At 42.1% G+C, this 20,329-nt stretch overlaps 1 protein-coding gene and 1 long non-coding RNA gene across 4 annotated transcripts; one reads left to right on the top strand and one right to left on the bottom strand.

Annotated features, from left to right (window-relative positions):
• Positions 1–318: 318 nt before the first annotated feature.
• LOC138968714 (uncharacterized) lies at positions 319–3,755 on the top strand. 2 transcript variants are annotated; one of them, XR_011456262.1, is made up of 4 exons: positions 319–886; positions 1,009–1,299; positions 3,092–3,169; positions 3,463–3,755. It is a non-coding gene; the product is annotated as an uncharacterized lncRNA (long non-coding RNA). The 2 variants fall into 2 exon arrangements; XR_011456261.1 differs by having other exon boundaries at positions 395–1,299.
• A 6,508-nt stretch (positions 3,756–10,263) lies between these two features.
• LOC138968713 (serine/threonine-protein phosphatase 6 regulatory ankyrin repeat subunit C-like) lies at positions 10,264–20,035 on the bottom strand. 2 transcript variants are annotated; one of them, XM_070341337.1, is made up of 7 exons: positions 19,852–20,035; positions 19,414–19,521; positions 17,233–17,350; positions 15,130–15,340; positions 14,113–14,220; positions 13,820–13,986; positions 10,264–11,914 (listed from the first exon to the last, which is right to left on the bottom strand). In XM_070341337.1, exons 1-7 carry the CDS (start codon positions 19,975–19,977, stop codon positions 10,806–10,808), a joined length of 1,947 nt encoding a protein of 648 aa, XP_070197438.1. In that variant the 5' UTR covers positions 19,978–20,035; the 3' UTR covers positions 10,264–10,805. The 2 variants fall into 2 exon arrangements, with proteins under 2 accessions (XP_070197438.1, XP_070197439.1); XM_070341338.1 differs by having other exon boundaries at positions 19,894–20,035.
• Between the last annotated feature and the right edge of the window lie 294 nt (positions 20,036–20,329).

Below are 20,329 nucleotides of genomic sequence, written 5' to 3'. Positions count from 1 at the left end.
CACACACACTTTCACACACACACACACACACACACACACAGAGACACACACACTCTCACACAGCGGGCAGAGTGACAAATAAACGTCTCCAGTGTTGTCCTTGTAGGCCTACTGTCTTTGTTTCTGTTCAGTCGCCTTCACAAAAGGAGTTTTAGTCATGTTTCTCTGTCACTGTTGAGATATATATAAATAAATATAAAGTCGAATGATTTCCAACCGTGTTTGCAACTGATGTCAGAACAAACCCGTATTAGCTGTAGTCTATACTTGCCGAGTTCTTCTGTAAATTGGCAGGGCAAAGTAGGCTGAAGGCAGGTCATACCTGCGCAGAGTCAGCGGCACAGACGACACACTGCAGATTATTGAAGTCTTTTTTTTTTCCCCAGCCCGCTACATGTTGCGTGAAAAGACAACAGGCCAAGTACTCGTCATAATCTCTATCACAGACGACGCACTGAATATTATTGATGCTGTAGATGTTATGACGAGTGGCTTGGCCTGTTTTCTTTTCACGCAACGTGTAGCGGGCCGGGATAATTTGCAGTGCGTCGTCTGTGCCGCTGACTAATTTACTCCTAATGGGCAGAATATACCTGCGCAGTGTCACCGGCACAGACGACGAACTGAATATTATTGATTCTGTAGATGTTATGACGAGTACTTGGCCTGTTTTCTTTTCACGCAACGTCAGTGTAGCGGGCTGGGATAATTTGCAGTGCGTCGTCTGTGCCGCTGACTCTGCGCAGGTATAATCTGCCCCTAATCAAGCGCCTGAACCATGTGTGACCCACGTTACGCTGCAACTAGTGTTCGGTGAATTTACAACCACGACGTACAGTCCGTATTGAGCAGGTGGTTCGCGTTCAGTGTGTAGGGCCTATGTCAGGTGTTTGTTCTTTCTTTATTCTCAGTCTCCACATACATTTATTGTGCGTGCACCAGTTTTAGTGTCACAAACACAGGTTGCAGGCAGTGCGGCGATATCATGAATAATGTGATTATATGCAGAGGCGGCTACACTGATGAGAGTCCATAGACTTCTATTCCCCAGGGACTGTACATGTCATTTTGCTACTCGGCATGCTGCATTCTATGATTGATAGAGTGTGCTCTGCGTGTGTGTGACCGATGGAAGGACATGCATTGCCTTTGCGGTGGTCAGCACCAGTTCTGATTTGGTCACCGAGACTAAAGTGCGGTTGATATTTCTTCTTGTGGACAGAATGACGTCAGAGTGTAAGACGGCGGTTACCCTTGTGACAATGGCAACACTGCTGTCTTCTGTTGCTGAAGTTAAAGGTAAACATTTTTAGCTTTTTTTTTAACATTTTGTTTTTACTTTTAAAAACAGTTTTTCGTGATGATCGCTCTTAATAATGTCCGGCCATTCCAAGAAGCATGGACACCGACAATGGGTTGACATAAATAGGGTCATCTAACATCAGCAGTTCAGTGCATACTGTGTTTTATACCGTTCATCAAAACTCTAAAAGTTAGTACTGGCAATACAATTGACAACCAACCAGCTCAGATTAGTCCCCTCTCTGGGCGAGGGCTGGTTGAAAAAAAAGCTCGTTGTATTGCTTATGCCACAACCCTCGAAAAATAAATTTTGATTTGATTTGATTTGATTTGATCTTTTGCTTAACAAGTTATTCCTCCACGAACAAAACCGAAGTATTGCATGCTTTGAAAGTTTGCATTGACTGTGACATAGTCACCAGCCAACAAAGCCAAAACGTTCCCCAAGGTCAGACTGACAAAGACTGTGAGCAGTCATTTTTTGTACTTGTAAAGAAATAATGTTTTGAAAGAGAAAAAATTGCCGTCAATAGACATCCCAGCCCACCCCAAATCCACCACACCACCAGCCCACCCTCAGTTAAGACTTCCTGGCCCTTGGAAAACCTTGCTTTTCAGATTTTCTGTACATAAGCTGTAAACGTACCTCCCCTCAGTGGAAGACTCCCGCTTTTCCTGGCCCCGATGATCAGATTTTGGACTATCACAGACACAGACATAGACAGCCCGACGCACGCACGCACACCCAAACACACACACGCACGCACGTCAGTACGCACGCACGCACGCACACAATGAAAAAACGATTTGCGCGATCAATGATGTTGGAGCATTACCAAATCATTTATAATTATGCAATACTGACCTACACAGTATCGATTACTGTATTGATCTGTAGCCTTCCATCTGTCGCTGAGTGCAGACATTGTTTGTGTAATTGCTTACTGAATAACAGCGGGTAACAGTCAGTAATACAGGAGACCCCCCCCCCCCCCCTTTTTTTTTAAACCTTTTTAAGGCTCTCCATAAAGTCTTCCTCATTTTGACATGTGGGTTTTTTTCAAAGATTTTCTGTACGTAACCTCTTTAGATTTGCCTCGGTAAATTATGACATTCATTCAAGATCGAGTCACTTCCTTGTCCCTCAGTTCAACTTCAAGATGACTTAACTCACAACTAATTCAGCAAAAACTCTCTTTCTTTCTTTACTGTTTGGTGTTTAACGTCGTTTTCAACCACGAAGGTTATATCGCGACGGGGAAAGGGGAGGAGATGGGCCGATAGAGCCACTTGTCAATTGTTTCTTGTTCACAAAAACACTAATCAAAAATTTGCTCCAGGGGCTTGCAACGTAGCACAATGTATTACCTTACTGGGAGAATGCAAGTTTCCAGTACAAAGGACTTAACATTTCTTACATACTGCTTGACTAAAATCTTTACAAACATTGACTATATTCTATACAAGAAACACTTAACAAGGGTAAAAGGAGAAACAGAATCCGTTAGTCGCCTCTTACGACATGCTGGGGAGCATCGGGTAAACTCTTCCCCCTAACCCGCGGGGGGTGCAAAAACTCTCACTCTGTGCAGAAAGAAAGAGGGCTGTAGAAGTTAGGCATGTCAGTGTCCTGGTGAAGGATGCTCATATCCCATGTCAAAGCATGGACAGATGAGTGGCTGCGTAACTTCACACGCTAAGGACGATGCCTATTAGTTTCGATGGATTGCAAGTTAAACGGCCTTGTTATTACCTCTTTACCTATGTGTGTGTGTGTGTGTGTGTACAGGAATTCTGCAGAGTACACGTGCAAATGACACATCGCTGGTAAATTACACAGTCCTGAACAACACCAGCGCCACTGAAGGTAAATGTGGACTCTCTCTCTCTCTCTCACACACACACACACACGCACGCACGCACGCACACACACACACACACACACACAGCTGGCATGTATACCACCTTGTCTACTTTCAAGCACGCATAGCAAAGGGTAAAAATGATCACTATCAAGCAAAGGGTGAAAATGATCACTATCAACTGGTGCGCGAGACAATCTTTATTCCCCCTCATCAGTTGTACATGTACTATCGGTCAGCCTCATAGAAGTTTCATACCTGGCATGATCTGAAAAAGTATGGCCTCTGTCATTTTCAGCGACACACCACAATGTGACGTCACCAACAACTATGACGTCACGGGTGCCGGACTGGAATGACCAAAGCTTGGACCAGGCCATCTTCATCTACGTCATAGCGGGAATGTGTCTGGTTATCCTTGTGATGATTCTGTGTAAATACGTCCTCTGCCAGAGGCATTTGCGTTCCTTGTCCCGAAAGACATCACAAGATTTTGGAGCCAGAGAAAAAATGTTTCGAAACATGACTGATTCTGGAATGGTGCTTGTGCCAGATTGAAGGTTTTTTTTTTGGGGTTTTTTTTTTGGGGGGGGGGGGTGGGGGGGGGATTTTTTTATACTTTATTCTGCCTTCCATTGCATGAAAAATCACTATGTAGTTTTGGGGGAAGAGAACAAATGTTTCGTGACAAAACTGATTACTGGATGGTGCTTGTGCCAGATTATGACATTCATTCAAGATGGAGTCACTTCTTTGTCCCTCAGTTCAAGATGACTTAACTCACAATTAATTCAGCAAAAACTCCCACTCTGTGCAGAAATAATCAAATCCCTTTGATTTTTTTTTCTTTGATTTTTGTGTGTGTGTGGGGGGGGGGGGGTGTCTTTTTTTCTGTCTTTCATTGCATGAAAAATGACCAGTTTTGGGGCCAGAGAACAAATGTTTCGTGACAAGACTGAGTTTGGAATGGTGCCAGATTAAACTTCAAATCCCTTCACTTTTGGGGGAGGGGGGCATTTTTTATACTTTTACCGACCTCTCTTTTATTGCATGACAAATCCCTACTTTGGCTGCTGATGTTTTATTCCAGTCTTGTGAAGTTCAGGTAACACCGCCACTTGAATGTACATTATTATCCGCCATTGTCATCAACATAAGCAGCATAATTCTGCTCCTCGTCATAATCATTGTTATCATCATCATTATCACCACAGCCACGAGCAAAACCATCACCATCATCCTCATAAGTCATCACAACCACGACTGTCACCATCACAACCACGACTGTCACCATCACAACTGTCACCATCACAACCACGACTGTCACCATCACAACTGTCACCATCACAACTGTCACCATCACAACCACGACTGTCACCATCACAACCACGACTGTCACCATCACAACCACGACTGTCACCATCACAAACACAAGCCGCACAAGAAGAGGTTACATGCTTTTTATTGAACCTATCATTTGAATTAGCGTAGAAACTGCTCTGGCAACCAACCATGCTCTCCATAACGACCACATGACCATTACAGCAAGCCCAAACGATCCCCAATGACTTTGTTCACTCTTGATTAACCTGTCCACAGCCATCATCTGTGTATAACGACCACCTGACCATTACACCAATCCCAAACGATCCCCAATGAGTTTGTTCACTCTTGATTAACCTGTCCACAGCCATCATCTGTGTATAACGACCACTTTTGGTTTGTCACTGGGATCGTCGTTACAGTCAGGTTCGACTGTCTTATTGTGTGTGTGTGTGTGTGTGTGTGTGTGTGTGTGTGTGTGTGTGTGTGTGTTTTAAGTTGAGATTTTTCAATGTTCATTGTACATGATTTATTGTGAGTTGTGCATCTATTGCATCGTATTGTCCATAAGGGGAGAATGTGTTGCTGTAAGTTTAGTGTTGTGTCATTTTTGTTAGGATGTATATGTATTTGATGTTTAAATAGTATGGTTTTTATTCATAGTTAATATGTAAAGCGCGGAGAGCACAGTTTACTGTGGTTCGCGCTATATAAGCTCTCATTATTATTATTTTTATTATTATACCTGCAGCGTAACTTCCCAAGCACGTCATTAAAAAGTATTACTTGCTGAATTGATTGACAATGCTGCTGCCAATCGATTATGTCACATGACTTTATGACAATTTTTGTTTCATTGTTTCATTAATGTTTCATTATGTGACCCTGGTTGCATGACCTCTGCAAGATGAAACACAGAGAACAGTGAGATCACGTTCACGTGTGATCTAAGACAAAATGCAGAGAAACTTTACTTCTACAGTTGCATTGAGCAACATTTTCAAATTTCTATAGTTTGTTTTAACTGCAGCTGTTGATTCATTCTGGGATCATGAGCACATTTATGTGACTTAAAGGTCCTTGTCTACATTTTTATACCAAAATCGCCATTTGACCATTAAAATGCAGAGTCTATTATCTACAAATATCAACAATACACCCCCTTTCGATCAGGAAAGACGAAGCCAGTGTAGCCGTTTGAAAATTCATTGTAGTATTCCAGCGTAGTACTCGTAGTAGGATATCCTTATTTGGAAAATGCCAAGCGCAAAACTCCTCTCAAATCCCGTGCATTTCGTGCGTTTAAAAAAAAGCGTGGACAGCGCTCCAGTGTCAAACTGTTGCTGCACTTGTTTGGGCGTGGCTATAAGCATAGTGACATGAATTTGATTGGTCAGTATTTTTAGGCAAAGCAAATGTTCTCAGCAAACAGAAACCAAATATTGGAAGCGTGAGTCACGCTTATTTTTTTTCTATAACTTTTTTCCCCATGGTTCATTCATCATTTGACATAATTTTGTATCGAAATCAAACCATAAGATTATCGAAAAAAAGCAAAAATGTAGACGACCACCTTTAAGTTATACATACTGTTGAACCTGTCTATACCAATCAGCCAGGGACCTACCAAGAGTGGTCGTTAAAGACAGGTGGAAACGTGAATTATATCGAAGAAAAACATACTTGTCTTGGGTGTTGTTTTCAAAGTGTTCGTTGTGGGTAGATGGTCGCTTTGGAGAGGTGGTCGCAAGGGCGTTTTGATTATAAGATAATGTTGACAACATTTTTGTCATTGTAACTGTTGACCAATTCTAATGCATCCATTGCATACCGCCGAGTGCTATTGTCACGGAATGCTGACAAGATATTCCCCCCCCCCTCCCCCCCTCATTCCCAGAAATGCATTTTATGGTGAACAGTACATTGAATATGTGGTAGTCTACAGATGTTTAGTGTATCTGTCTTTCTGCCGGTCTGTCTCTCTTTCTTTCTCTTACAGCGAACACGTCCATGTGTATATATGTGTGTCAGTGCTTGGGTGTTTGTCAGTGTTTTCCCGGCGCCACTGTGTCACATGGGGTTGTGTGACTATCATGAGCTCCGTGTGAATGTGGGATTTTGATATGTGTAGAAGAAACATATATCAGAGACATCAACACTGAGAGCCGCGCAAAGCTCTTTCCTTCTCTTTCTCTGTTTGTCTGTCTGTCTGTGTGTCTATATCTCTAACACACACACACACACACACACACACACACTTTACATACATATGTTCTGCGCGAAGTTAGAATCCAGGTTGGGTCCAGGTTGGAATTCTAACCCTGCGCAAGTACAGGGGTGCCATTCTAGAATGAAACCCTTGAATAAAGGGGGCCGTAATGTTTGTAGGTAAGACAGAGTTGTCTTCCCTTGAATTATCTCCACCTGCACCTTCCCTTTGATAAAATGGGGCTGATTTGTCTACCCCTGAAAAAAATCCTTTGGCGATCTTGCGATGTCATGTCATGTCAAGAAAGTTGACACTCCTGAGTACGCAATAAACAAAGGCAGACCATAGCAAGGGGGACTACCAGGGCGGTAATGTTTGCAGGGCAGTTGTTTTTGTGATGAGAGCCGGTTGCGGCCGCTTGCAATGTCAGCGCTGTCTCCCTCTCGGAAATGTCCGGTTTTTTGACAATTTTTTTGACAGACAGACAGACAGACGGTCAGACCGACTAACCGACAGACAGACCAACAGAAGGACAGAGTGAGTTATAGAGCTGTTGTCACAGGTTTTAAAAAAAGTTGACATTAACAAAAACAGAAATCAACAACAACTTTTGTCTGGTTTTATAATATTATGGGAAAACATTGAAAGCAATTCATAGTAGTAGTACTACCACAACAAATACTCTCAAAGGGGAATTCCATGCCTAAAAGTTTGACAGTTTTTATTTAATCTATCAGAATCCCTACCTTCCAAACTGTGATATGCCCACGTTTCAAACTCCCACAACCCTGCATTACTACTACACAAAAGAACAAAGTTCCAAGAATTATATCCTGGTGCACATTTATTTGTAGAGGAAGTACCAATCATTCAAGAGAGTTCACTTGATTTACAAATGGATTGGAGGTCTGTCATTTCCAAGCAACTGAATTGTAGCTTAAAATCAGTGAATACCCTTTATTTCTGACCAAGCCTCATTGCAATGACAGTCAATTAATTTTTCTCTCCAAAATCACAACATTATACCATGTCATACTTTCAAATAACCTCTAATTGCCCTTGAAAAAAATACAGGCACCTGACGTTCTCAGTGCCCAGTGACGGCAGAGATTGACGAATTGCAATTCAACCGTGTAGCAAGATGACACCACTTGAGCCAGAGGTCAACTAATGATTAGTAATGACATTCCAATTCACAGCATCTTGATTGACAAGCTTGATTTTCCGTAATAACTGTGGAAAGTCAGAATTTTCAAAAATTTTCCCTGAAAAGCATAAATACTCGAAGCTCAGCGTTCACAAATGAATCAAATGAAAGAATGAAATCGATGATTAGATGCCACAAGACCTTATGTCGAAATACAAACGCCAGTTATGGGATGATATGTCATTTTGGAGAAAACAGAGACGATTTTCTACAGAAACTAGCCTCGCCTTTGCCGATTTTCGTGGGGCCCACCGCAGCCAATTGCTTTCGTTGTGGTCGGCGCTCATAACGAGGGGTTTGCTATGGCTGCGAGTCTTGTGGTCAAAGCAGCACCGTTCTTAAGAGGCGCATGCCTGATAGAACGTTAAAGCTAGTTTAAAAAAAATTTAAAAAAAATAAAAATAAAAAGCCTTTCCCTCGCTCAAACTATATAGTCATATTATATATCGATACAAAGCTAAAGACTTTATCTTCACAATTCAGAAGACCAACTTCATGTATATGAATAAGATTAAAAGTTACAAGCGAGATCGGCAAAACACTGTCAGTCCGGAAATTTCCGTTCGTAGCGATCAGTGCTGAGTGTCTCTCAAAATCGTAATCACTTTCAGAACATCACAATCCCAATTCACGATGTCTTTGAGTAAAGTGTAAAAAAACCACAAAAAAAACCCAACCAAACACACAAAAAACAAAAACAAACAGAAAATCCACATTTGTGGCTTTGGCTGTGTGATAGTCTAACTGAAATGACTATTCCAACTTGGACCCAAATTCCAACCTTGCGCACGGCCGATTCTAGAATGGACCAGCAACAAGGGTTTCATTCTAGAATGGCACCCCTGTACTTGCGCAGGGTAAGAATTCCAACCTGGACCCGGTCCATTCTAGAATGAAACCGGATTCTAACTTCGCGCAGAACACATACACAGACACAAACACACACACACACACACACACACACACACACACACACACACACACACACAGACAAACACACACACACACACACAGACAAACACACACACACACACACACACACACACACACACACACACACACACACACACACACACACACACACACTGTCAGACATGACATGCCAGAATGAACACAGTGGCTCAGCACACACAACCCAATAACTGGCACAAATTGTTTTAATGTTGTGCTTTTGATGGCATATGGTTGAATATATGATTAGACTGCCTGGTTGGGCTGGCCATCCATTCTTAATGGATTTATTTGGTGATAAGAATGATTCTACATTATCAAACAGAATGCTCTTCTTCTCTTGGTCATATTACAAATATCGCTTTTTGTATTTTTGACCAAAATATGACATTTAAGTTATGTCTCAAAGAACGATGTTCCACTATTTAATCCATACATTAATTGCTCTTTAATTTGATAATCTTCGTTTTATGTGTGTGTGACTGTTGCGGTTGTTGTTGTTGCTGTTGCGGCTCAGTGTTTAACTCTTAATCATCAACTGAAATATGTTACGTGTTTGTGCAGATTTTTTACCTTTGACTTTCAATATGTGTTTTGGCTGGTTTTGTGAGCAATGTTTTGGTATGGGTTGACAATTTCTATAGAAATTAAATCTTCCTCTTCTATTAAGTTTTGACCACAAAATGGCTATGTTAGAAGGGTGGTCAGTGTATGAGAGGCAAAGACAGAGTGAGTGTGTGTGTGTGTGTGTGTGTGTGTGTGTGTGTGTGTGTGTGTGCGTGTTGTCTGTCAGTCCGCCTGTGTGCACGCCTGCAATTTTTACACCCCCGGTATAGGGGTGTGTATAGGATTCACTGGATGTGTTTGTTTGTTTGTGAGTTTGTGTGTTTGTGTTCGCATATAGATCTCAAGAATGAACGGACCGATCGTCACCAAACTTGGTGAACAGGTTCTATACATTCCTGAGACGGTCCTTACAAAAATTGGGACCAGTCAAACACACGGTTAGGGAGTTATTGGTGGATTAAGATTAAGAGTGACATATTAATGGTCAAAGGGAAATAACCTTCTCAGTTGGTGGCAGTGAGAATGGTTATTTCCCTTTGACCAACGGGGGTGTTTTTCCTACCTCGACGTACCCTTTCGCAATGGACCCTGTGTTTACATTCTGACTTCTGACTTTTGACTTTTGACTTTCTCTCTTCTGACTTCTGACTTTCTCTCTTCTGACTTCTGACTTCTGACTTTTGACTTTCTCTCTTCTGACTTCTGACTTTCTCTCTGTCTCTGTCTCTGTCTCTGTCTGTCTCTTTCTCTCTCTCTCTCCGCATGTAATAAAGTTCTGAGAGACTTATAGAGGGACATATTAATGGTCAAAGGGAAATAACCTTCTCAGTCGGTTTATACAAAAAATGCGGTCAGTAGGTGTTACAGAAAGAGTTATATTGATTTGTCTTTTTCTCCGCCTGTCTCTTTGTCCACTCAATCAACTTATTTTAACCACACTTGTTAGCAGTGCCTTCTCAGTTGGTGGCAGTGAGAATGGTAAGGACGGGGGTGTTTTTCCTACCTCGGAGGAATTTCTTGTTTTATTATGATTTGATATTTTGATTCAAAAATTATTTTAACAACAGAAATAACAACTCATTTAGCATGTACAAGTACAAAAACATGCAAGTATAGCAATGCAGAATACTGCACTAAAGTTGACTTCACTGCTCTGCCTGTCAGCCTGAGCATCTGTCAATGCATGTACAGTGGAACCCCCCTTTTAAGACCCCCCAATTTAAGACTTCCTCCTTTTTAAGACCTTGTCTTTTCACATTTTTTGTTGATTAGCCCTGTAAATCTACCCCAATTTTAAGACTCCCTCCTTTTTAAGACCTGATTTTCTTAGATTTTGGAAGGTCTTAAAAGGGGCACTGTAACATTTTTTGGATCAACACTTGTTTTAAAAAATCCCAGAGCCCCTACTGGCAGCAAGTGTCTGCAGGACATCTGACAGCATAAGAAACTGCTTCACGGAGTAGGGCAAGGGCAGCTTATCAACCAGAGGAGCAATGGAGCGAGTTGTTCTCCGAGTGAGAACGTGTCGCACCGCACTGCGACAAAGCCGTGTCAGAGACAGAGGCTGGTCCAGTTCCTCCTTCACTGACAGAGGGAGGTCGGTGACCAAGGCATGTGTTGGTGACCTGATAGCAAAGGAGCTGAAGAAACGATGACATCTGACGGAGCTCCAAGCCAGAGCCAGAACCACAGGTTCTATTAACTGGCGCTTCCACTTTGTATGCACAAAATCCGCGTCATTTGACAGGCACTTTGAGAGGAACTCTTTGTCGATGGTAGCTCCGTGGCACATCAGTATAAGTAGGGGCTGTAGTCGAACTCTGTTCACAGCATGAACGGTGAGAGTCTCGCCAAACTCAGTCTTCACACACAAGTCAGCCCCTCTGCTGATGAGGATGTGAAGGATGTCAAGATGAGGCGTCCGCTCCTCGGGAAACAAGGAACGAAACATGGACCACACCAAACCCACAGCGCTGTTCAAATCTGAGCTGCTCGGAGAACCGTCACCCTTAGAGGGCTTGCTCGCCTGGTCCACACAATGTGTACAGTTGGCCTGATTACTGCATCCAACACCAGCCACTTCCTGACTTGTCATATTCTCATCGACATGGTCACCTGGACTTCTATGATCACCTGGACTTGTACAACCTCTATGCCAGAGGTTGCGTTCCTGGTTCTGATCCCCCCGTGTCACACACACTTCTTGGAACAGAGGCCCAATCCCACATCCAGCAACACCATACACAGTTGCATTACCTTCTTCTTCTTCAACGTTCGACGGTTGATTTGCAGTACCTATCGTCAGTTCGCTCAAGCCTTGTAGGCAACAATATGCTACAACCAGAGGTGTCTCTGACGTTCTGCCTCTAATGTCAATCTGGACACTGTCCACCGAGCACAGAGCGGCAGCAATATTAGCGAAACCTCTGACGGCAGCAAAATGGAGGGCTGTGAAGTCATTGCGACCAGAACACGGGATGTTGGCGTCACACCCTGAAAAAAATGACATGTAGCTCATTTAAATAAATTTTTAAAAAAAAAATAATAATATTCACAATCATAATCAAACCGGAGGACCGGTAGCTCAGTTGGTAGAGCACTGGATCCTCGGCCGGGACGGACATCGGTCAACTTTATGTGCAAACTCAGAGACGGTATCCATGTTCCACCCCCGTGTCACCACTGTGGCATGTAAAAGACCTTGGTCATTCTGCCATAAGTGCAGGTGGCTGATTACACCTAAACACGTACACACCTGGGTAGCGCGACTTTGTTGCTGCTAGCTTTCAACTGGGAGGAAACTACCCAAATTTCCCAGTGATTAGTAATGAACATGAAAAAAATAATCATAATCAGATAATATGAATAGATATCATCATCATCATCATCATCATCATCATCATCATCATCATCATCATCAAAATAATAATAATAATATATGTACATGATTTTCATAAACGCACAAATGCAGGGTGACCCTGCTCAAAGCGTATGATCACTCACAAAGGACGCACTCTGCTAACGTTCCAATGTCAAGATTAAACAAGTCGCGTAAGGCGAAAATACAACATTTAGTCAAGCTGTCAAACTCACAGAATGAAACTGAACGCAATGCAATTTTTCAGCAAGACCGTATACTCGTAGCATCGTCAGTCCACCGCTCGTGGCAAAGGCAGTGAAATTGACAAGAAGAGCGGGGTAGTAGTTGCGCTGAGAAGGATAGCACGCTTTTCTGTACCTCTCTTTGTTTTAACTTTCTGAGCGTGTTTTTAATCCAAACATATCATATCTATATGTTTTTGGAATCAGGAACCGACAAGGAATAAGAAGAAAGTGTTTTTAAATTGATTGTGAAAATTTTATTTTGATCATCATTTTTATATTTTTAATTTTCAGAGCTTGTTTTTAATCCAAATATAACATATTTATATGTTTTTGGAATCAGAAAATGATGAAGAATAAGATCAACATAAACTTGGATCGTTTTATAAAAAAAATATTTTATTTTACAATTTTCAGATTTTTAATGACCAAAGTCATTGATTAATTTTTAAGCCACCAAGCTGAAATGCAATACCAAAGTCCGGCCTTCGTCGAAGATTGCTTGGCCAAAATTTCAATCAATTTGATTGAAAAATGAGGGTGCGACAGTGCCGCCTCAACTTTTACAAAAAGGCGGATATGACGTCATCAAAGGTATTTATCGATAAAAAGAAAAAAACATCCGGGGATATCATTCCCAGGAACTCTCATGTAAAATTTTATAAAGATCGGTCCAGTAGCTTGGTCTGAATCGCTCTACACACACACACGCACAGACACAGACACAGACACAGACACAGACACACACACCACGACCCTCGTCTCGATTCCCCCTCTATGTTAAAACATTTAGTCAAAACTTGACTAAATGTAAAAAGGGATGTCTATTAAGTTTTCATCCCTCATCTTCCTCTTTCATCTTTAATTATTGGTCATCTGTTGTTGTTCCATTCACTTTTATTTAAAGACTAATTCACTGACACCCTTGTGACTGTTCTGTAATGTATTTCTTTAAACGCACCATTCATTAACCCACTTTGCATTTGATTCTTGCTTATTCACAAGTGAGGAGTTAACCTTCATAGTGGGTCGTACATGACCCATACTCTGCAAAGAGTCGATAAAGAATTTACCCCTATTCGGATGGCATGGGTCGTGTACGACCCATACTTTTTACATTGAATCCTTCTATGGAAAGTATTGGTCGTATACGACCCACATTATCAGGACTGTGTAGTCCAAACCGTGATCAGGTTAAGGTTAAAACCACATGATATTTTGCCTGGTTTCAAATTCTATTTACCAATCCAGATGAAATGGCATAGTAAGTTCCATTTGTATTCAAAGAACACTCACCTGCCGCAAGTAATGTCTTCACAGCGGACAGGTGGCCGTGGCTAACGGCAGTGTGCAATGGAGTATATCCCCTCTTGTCTACACAGTCCAGGGAACAGCCGTGCTGCACGAGCAGTCTCACTAACTCCTGGTTCCCAGCAGAACTTGCATGATGCAGTGGTGTGTGTCTGGACAGGGAAAACAAAGTTAAACTGACAAAAATATGTACAAAAGCTTGTGAGCAATAGTGTTTACTTGGTACAAATTTTTTTTTTAAATGTAGATACATTTAGTATATTTTACCGTCAGCTTACCCTTTGATATCAGAAAGATTGGCATCAGCACCTTTCCTTAACAGTTCCTGAGAGATGTTGACGTGTTGTTGCAACACTGCCTCACCCAAGGGAGAAGACTGGAAACTGCTGCAAATATACAGACATTCAGAATGGCACTGAGAAGGAAAGGGATAACTGAGGCTTGTCATTAAGCGCAAAGAGCATAATTGTAAAGTTATGATGTTGCGCTATATAAATGCTCATTTATTATTATTATTATTTATTATTCAATAGAAAATGTTCCATAAAAACACAGGTCTTAAGAAGGAGCGAGTCTTATATTGGAGGAAATTGTACAGAGGTTTTGAACAGAAAATCTGGAAGAGCAAGGCCTTTCAATGGTGACCTCTTAAATGACAGGGGGAGGGGGGCTTACAAGGGGGGTTCTGCTGTATTGAATCCACAGGAGTATTTAGTTATTGCTCAGAACTTTTTTCACTGTTACAGTAGAACCTGCCCTTGCCACCTCCTCAAGAAAGCGACCACATGTCCACTCTCCTTGGTGTCCGAACACCCCCGTGTGTACACGCAAGCACAAGACCAAGTGCGCACGAAAAAGATCCTGTAATCCATGTCAGAGTTTGGTGGGTTATAGAAACACGAAAATACCCAGCATGCTTCCTCGGAAAGCGGCGTATGGCTGCCTAAATGGCGGGGTAAAAACTGTCATACACGTAAAAGCCGTGGGAGTTTCAGCCCATGAACGAACAAACAAAAAACGAAAGGAAAAAGGTGGACCACAAAATCGGCGTATATGGCTGCCTGAATGGCAGGGTAAAAACGGTCATACGCATAAATCCTTACTCATACAAAAAGGAGTGTACATGGGAGTTTTAGCCAATAAAAGCAGAAGAAGAAGAACAACAAGAACAAGAAGAAAAAGACAAAAGTAGAAAATCTGACCATTTCAAAAAGAGTGCAAAAAGGAGTGTACATGGGAGTTTTATCCCATGAAACCAGAAGAAACAGAAGAAAACCAACAGTAGAAAATCTGACCGTTTCAAAAAAGTGTCACCGCAAGGGCAGTCAACATCCACGTCTGGTTGCTGTAGCAACAGGTGCACCACGTCGTAATGTCCTTCGCTGGCGGCTTGCCACAGAGGTGTGCAGTGGTTGTGGTTCTTGGTGTTCACCTGGGCCCCTCGTTCCAGCAGCTTGGAAACGATGCTGACATTCCCGCGTGAAGCCGCACAGTGCAGAGGGGTTTCTGCACAAGAAAAAAAAGAAGTTGGTGTAAAAAGCTATCATCAGACTTGAACCTTCTTCTTCTTCTGCAGCGTTCGATGATGGTTGTGTCTAAATTCGTTGGCCTGTGATGCTGACAAAGTGGGCTGTCAGCTAAGGTCCTGGGTGCTGCCCCACAGCTTGGTGTCATCAGACTTGAACCGAAAGAAATTAAAAAAATTAAAAGAAGGACACAAAAAAACAAAGACAGAAACAACCAAAAAAAGTCGCAAAGACACACACATGAACACACACACACGCACACTCACACAAACACACATACCGCATGATTGCACATAGACGTAAAGGAACACAATAGATGACATGTTTAGTTTGAAAACTTGAAAACAGAAAAGCGTGCATTGCAATCATCAAGGCGTCTACTCCATCAAATGCTGCGCCGATGCAACCATTGAGGTAAGATTCTTTCTTTCTTTATTTGGTGTTTAACGTCGTTTTCAACCACGAAGGTTATATCGCGACAGGGAAAGGGGGGAGATGGGATAGAGCCACTTGTCAATTGTTTCTTGTTCACAAAAGCACTAATCAAAAATTTGCTCCAGGGGCTTGCAACGTAGTACAATGTATTACCTTACTGGGAGAATGCAAGTTTCCAGTACAAAGGACTTAACATTTCTTACATACTGCTTGACTAAAATCTTTACAAAAATTGACTATATTCTATACAAGAAACACTTAACAAGGGTAAAAAGAGAAACAGAATCCGTTAGTTGCCTCTTACGACATGCTGGGGAGCATCGGGTAAATTCTTCCCCCTAACCCGCGGGGGATTGAGGTAAGATGTGTTTGCCAGTCTTCTAAAGATGCCAGTTTCTAAGCTGAGCAAGATTACATTTTTAGTGAAACCCCACCTTTAAGACATCCAAAAATCTATCAAATAAAATAGAAGGTCTTAAAAAGGTGGTTGTCTTTAAATTGAGATAAATTTACACAGGTTATGAAAACAACATCTAAGAAAGAAGGGTCATCAATGGAGAAGGGGGGGTCTCAAACTGCAGGGTCTTTACAGGCAGTTCTACTGTACAGTGGAAACCCCCTTTTAACTCTTCTCACGCCATGTAATTTTACACTCTTCCTATACCTGTAAACCAAGTATTTTTGGGGAAATTGGTAATCTAACCACCTACCGAATTAAAAAAATCATTAAAAAAAAAGTTTTCATTGCATTGCCCTGAAATTTTTTGTGAGAATGACAAAATGAATGTACAAGACATTGATGCTCAAACTTGGGTAGCAGAAGACGACACGGTCACACAGCGAAAATAAAAAGGTTGAAACTCACAGAACTCGTAACCTGTCACAATCGTAAGCACTGATTTTCGGATCTCCGATCACTTCGTCGTCTTCTTCATCGGAATCAGACTCTGGCTCTGGTGCTTGCAAAACTCTGATCGCTTGTGCAGTTTCCTCATCGATTCGGCGACCTCTTCCAAAGAAAATCCTTCAAAAGCATCGTCGTCGCTGTCATTATTGCCTAACAACTCTGCCCAAAAAGCGCCCATTACGTCTCTACACCACAAATGGCGGAAGTTAAAACGTTCTTATTCAGTACGCATGCGCTGTACTAGAGGTCAGTATGCAAATGAGCCAGTTTACGACATACATTTTCTCGGCGGTAGCTACCGACGGTGGTGCAGTGGTATAGACACAAAGGCTGGCGGACGCTACCGCCGGTGGCATGAAGAGAGTTAAGACCCCCCAATTTAAGACTCCCTCCCTTTTAAGACCGTGTTTTCTCAGACTTCCTGGTCATGACCTCTGTAATTTTACCCCTATTTTAAGACTCCCTCCATTTTAAGACCTGATTTTCTCAGATTTTTGAAAGTCTTACAAGAGCTAGGGGTGCCACTGTACCAGTATAATATCCCTTCCTGACATCAGCTCCATGGTCCAGTAACAATTCTGCCGCTGAGGTGCAGTCGTGCTCTATGGCGAAGTAGAGAACAGATCTCGGTCCATGTGCAGCACTTGCCTGAACAAAAAGAACAAGTCGCGTAAGGCGAAAATACAACATTTAGTCAAGTAGCTGTCGAACTCACAGAATGAAACTAAACGCAATGCAACGCAGCAAGACCGTATACTCGTAACATCGTCAGTCCACCGCTCACGGCAAAGGCAGTGAAATTGACAAGAAGAGCGGGGTAGTAGTTGCGCTGAGAACGATAGCACGCTTTTCTGTACCTCTCTTCGTTTTAACTTTCTGAGCGTGTTTTTAATCCAAACATATCATATCTATATGTTTTTGGAATCAGGAACTGACAAGGAATAAGATGAAAGTGTTTTTAAATTGATTTCGACAATTTAATTTTGATAATAATTTTTATATATTTAATTTTCAGAGCTTGTTTTTAATCCAAATATAACATATTTATATGTTTTTGGAATCAGCAAATGATGGAGAATAAGATGAACGTAAATTTGGATCGTTTTATAAAAGAAATTTTTTTTTTACAATTTTCAGATTTTTAATGACCAAAGTCATTAATTAATTTTTAAGCCACCACGCTGAAATGCAATACCGAAGTCCGGGCTTCGTCGAACAATACTTGACCAAAATTTCAACCAATTTGGTTGAAAAATGAGGGCGTGACAGTGCCGCCTCAACTTTCACGAAAAGCCGGATATGACGTCATCAAAGACATTTATCAAAAAAATGAAAAAAACGTATGGGGATATCATACCCAGGAACTTTCATGTCAAATTTCATAAAGATCGGTCCAGTAGTTTGGTCTGAATCGCTCTATACGCACGCACACACACACACACACACACATACACACACACCACGACCCTCGTCTCGATTCCCCCCTCGATGTTAAAACATTTAGTCATAACTTGACTAAATGTAAAAACACAAGTGATGAAGCTTTTTTAGGTAACTTAAATACATTCTGTGGTTCCACAAAAGCTTTGATGATGGCACGGGAGAAATGTTATTTTGGCCTATACCCAGCACTTGCTTGAACAATAAAGAAAAAAACCACATAAATGATGAAGCATATTTAGGTCGCCTAAATAAATGTTGCCGTTCCACCAAAACTTATATGATTGCACGGGACAATTGTTATATCGGCCTATACACAACATTTGCCTGAACAATAAAGAAAGAAAAACATAAATGATGAAGCATTTAAACTGTGTTATTTCCTCGCCCTAGCATGGTTCAGATATTTGTGCTTACAAAAAAAAGGAAAAAGAAAGAAAACAGAAAAGCAAGCAGTATGGCCAGGAGGTAGGAATGAAGTACAGTGGAATCTCTCTTCTAAGACCCCCTCATTTAAGACTTTCCCCTTTTTAAGACTTTCACTTTTGAGATGTTCTTTCTTTTTCTTTATTTGGTGTTTAACGTCGTTTTCAACCACGAAGGTTATATCGCGACAGGGAGAGGGGGGGGGGGGGGGGGGGGGAGATGGGATAGAGCCACTTGTCAATTGTTTCTTGTTCACAAAAGCACTAATCAAAAACTTGCTCCAGGGGCTTGCAACGTAGTACAATGTATTACCTTACTGGGAGAATGCAAGTTTCCAGTACAAAGGACTTAACATTTCTTACATACTGCTTGACTAAAATCATTACAAAAATTGACTATATTCTATACAAGAAACACTTAACAAGGGTAAAAAGAGAAACAGAATCCGTTAGTTGCCTCTTACGACATGCTGGGGAGCATCGGGTAAATTCTTCCCCCTAACCCGCGGGGGGTTGAGATGTTCTGATCATAACCTCTGTAAACTTACCTCGGTTTTAAGACTTGCTCCTTTTAAGACCTAATTGTCTCAGATTTGTCGAGGTCTAGAAAGGGGGCTTCCTCTGTAAATGATTGTCTGTGCATTGTCATGCAGTTTGATTATATTTCTGTGAAAGAGATAGAGTGAGATGCAGAGAGAGGGATGTGTGTGTGTGTGTGCCGTGGGGGGGGGGGGGGGGGGGTATGTCTCTGTGTGCACTTGCATATAAGTTTGCATGCTACTAGTTTGTATAAGGGTATGTATGTGTACATACAATAACTGTAAAAATAAAAAATAACATTCTTACCGACACTCCTGCTTTCAGCAATGCTGTGACTACAGGGAGAGCATCGGGCCCTTGTTTTATGGCCGCTTCAAGCTCACATACTTTTTCCAGAGACTGTCCCATCACTGTCTGCAACATAACAAACACTGACAGACATGAAAAGTGTGAACGCTGTGTGTGTGTGTGTGGTGTGTGTGTGTGTGTGTGTGTGTGTGTGTGTGTGTGTGTGTGTGTGAGTGAGTGTGTGCGTGTGTGTGTGTGACGGTGCGTGCGGGGTGGGTGCGAACGTATGGTGTCTGTCTGTCGATACGCAGGAGCGCGTGTGTGTGAGTCTGTGACTGTGTACCCAAAACTTACTTAACCCTATACCTGTTTTCGCTAGTTGTGTCAGTTTCGCAGTAGCTGTTTACACAGTAAAAGCATGTACCTACGCTATAACCACTACTTATATTTCTGCACCTTGTCAGCTATCGCTTCTCTTTTGACACAGCTCTTTCTCACTTTCTCATTCTCAAACTTCTTCACTGAATGTGGTTCCAGACCACCGACTCTTCGTGGGGTCTTGTCAAGGGAAGTCACTCGCATCAGCCCTTCTGGGTGCAAAGGCACATGACTCGGACGAGCTTTGGAAGGGAATAGCACAGGCGCTCGACACAGCACAGGGTGGGGTCAGTAGGGTGGTTGGGGGTTTGGGGTGAGGGCTACTGCCCAGGGCCGGACCCAGGGGGGGGTTCCAGGGGTTCCGGAACCCCACCCCTGGAAAAAGCATGTACCTTGCTTTGAGTGTTTTTGTTTTTTACTAGTTTTAGCACCAAAACAATGCTGCTCTTAACCCTCAAAACAAGGCCCAGAATGCACCAGATTGCACAGATTTTAACCGTTTTTCCAAAAGTTTCCGGGGGAGCATGCCCCCGGACCCCCCTAGTTCGCGCGCCTG

This window comes from Littorina saxatilis, linkage group LG6 (assembly GCF_037325665.1).
Source record: "Littorina saxatilis isolate snail1 linkage group LG6, US_GU_Lsax_2.0, whole genome shotgun sequence".
Taxonomy (NCBI): domain Eukaryota; kingdom Metazoa; phylum Mollusca; class Gastropoda; order Littorinimorpha; family Littorinidae; genus Littorina; species Littorina saxatilis.
Note: the sequence above shows the minus strand (reverse complement) of the source record. Positions and strands in the feature narration are given on the sequence as shown.

Excerpts from the sequence above, each read along its gene's own strand:
- LOC138968713 (XM_070341337.1), bottom strand. The coding sequence starts at position 19,977 with ATGCGAGTGACTTCCCTTGACAAGACCCCACGAAGAGTCGGTGGTCTG. Across the intron at positions 15,341-17,232 it reads CAGGAAGGGATATTATACTG|AAACCCCTCTGCACTGTGCG; the intron begins GTACAGTGGCAC and ends TTTCTTGTGCAG. Across the intron at positions 14,221-15,129 it reads GGTGACACTTTTTTGAAACG|CAGTTTCCAGTCTTCTCCCT; the intron begins GTCAGATTTTCT and ends GTATATTTGCAG.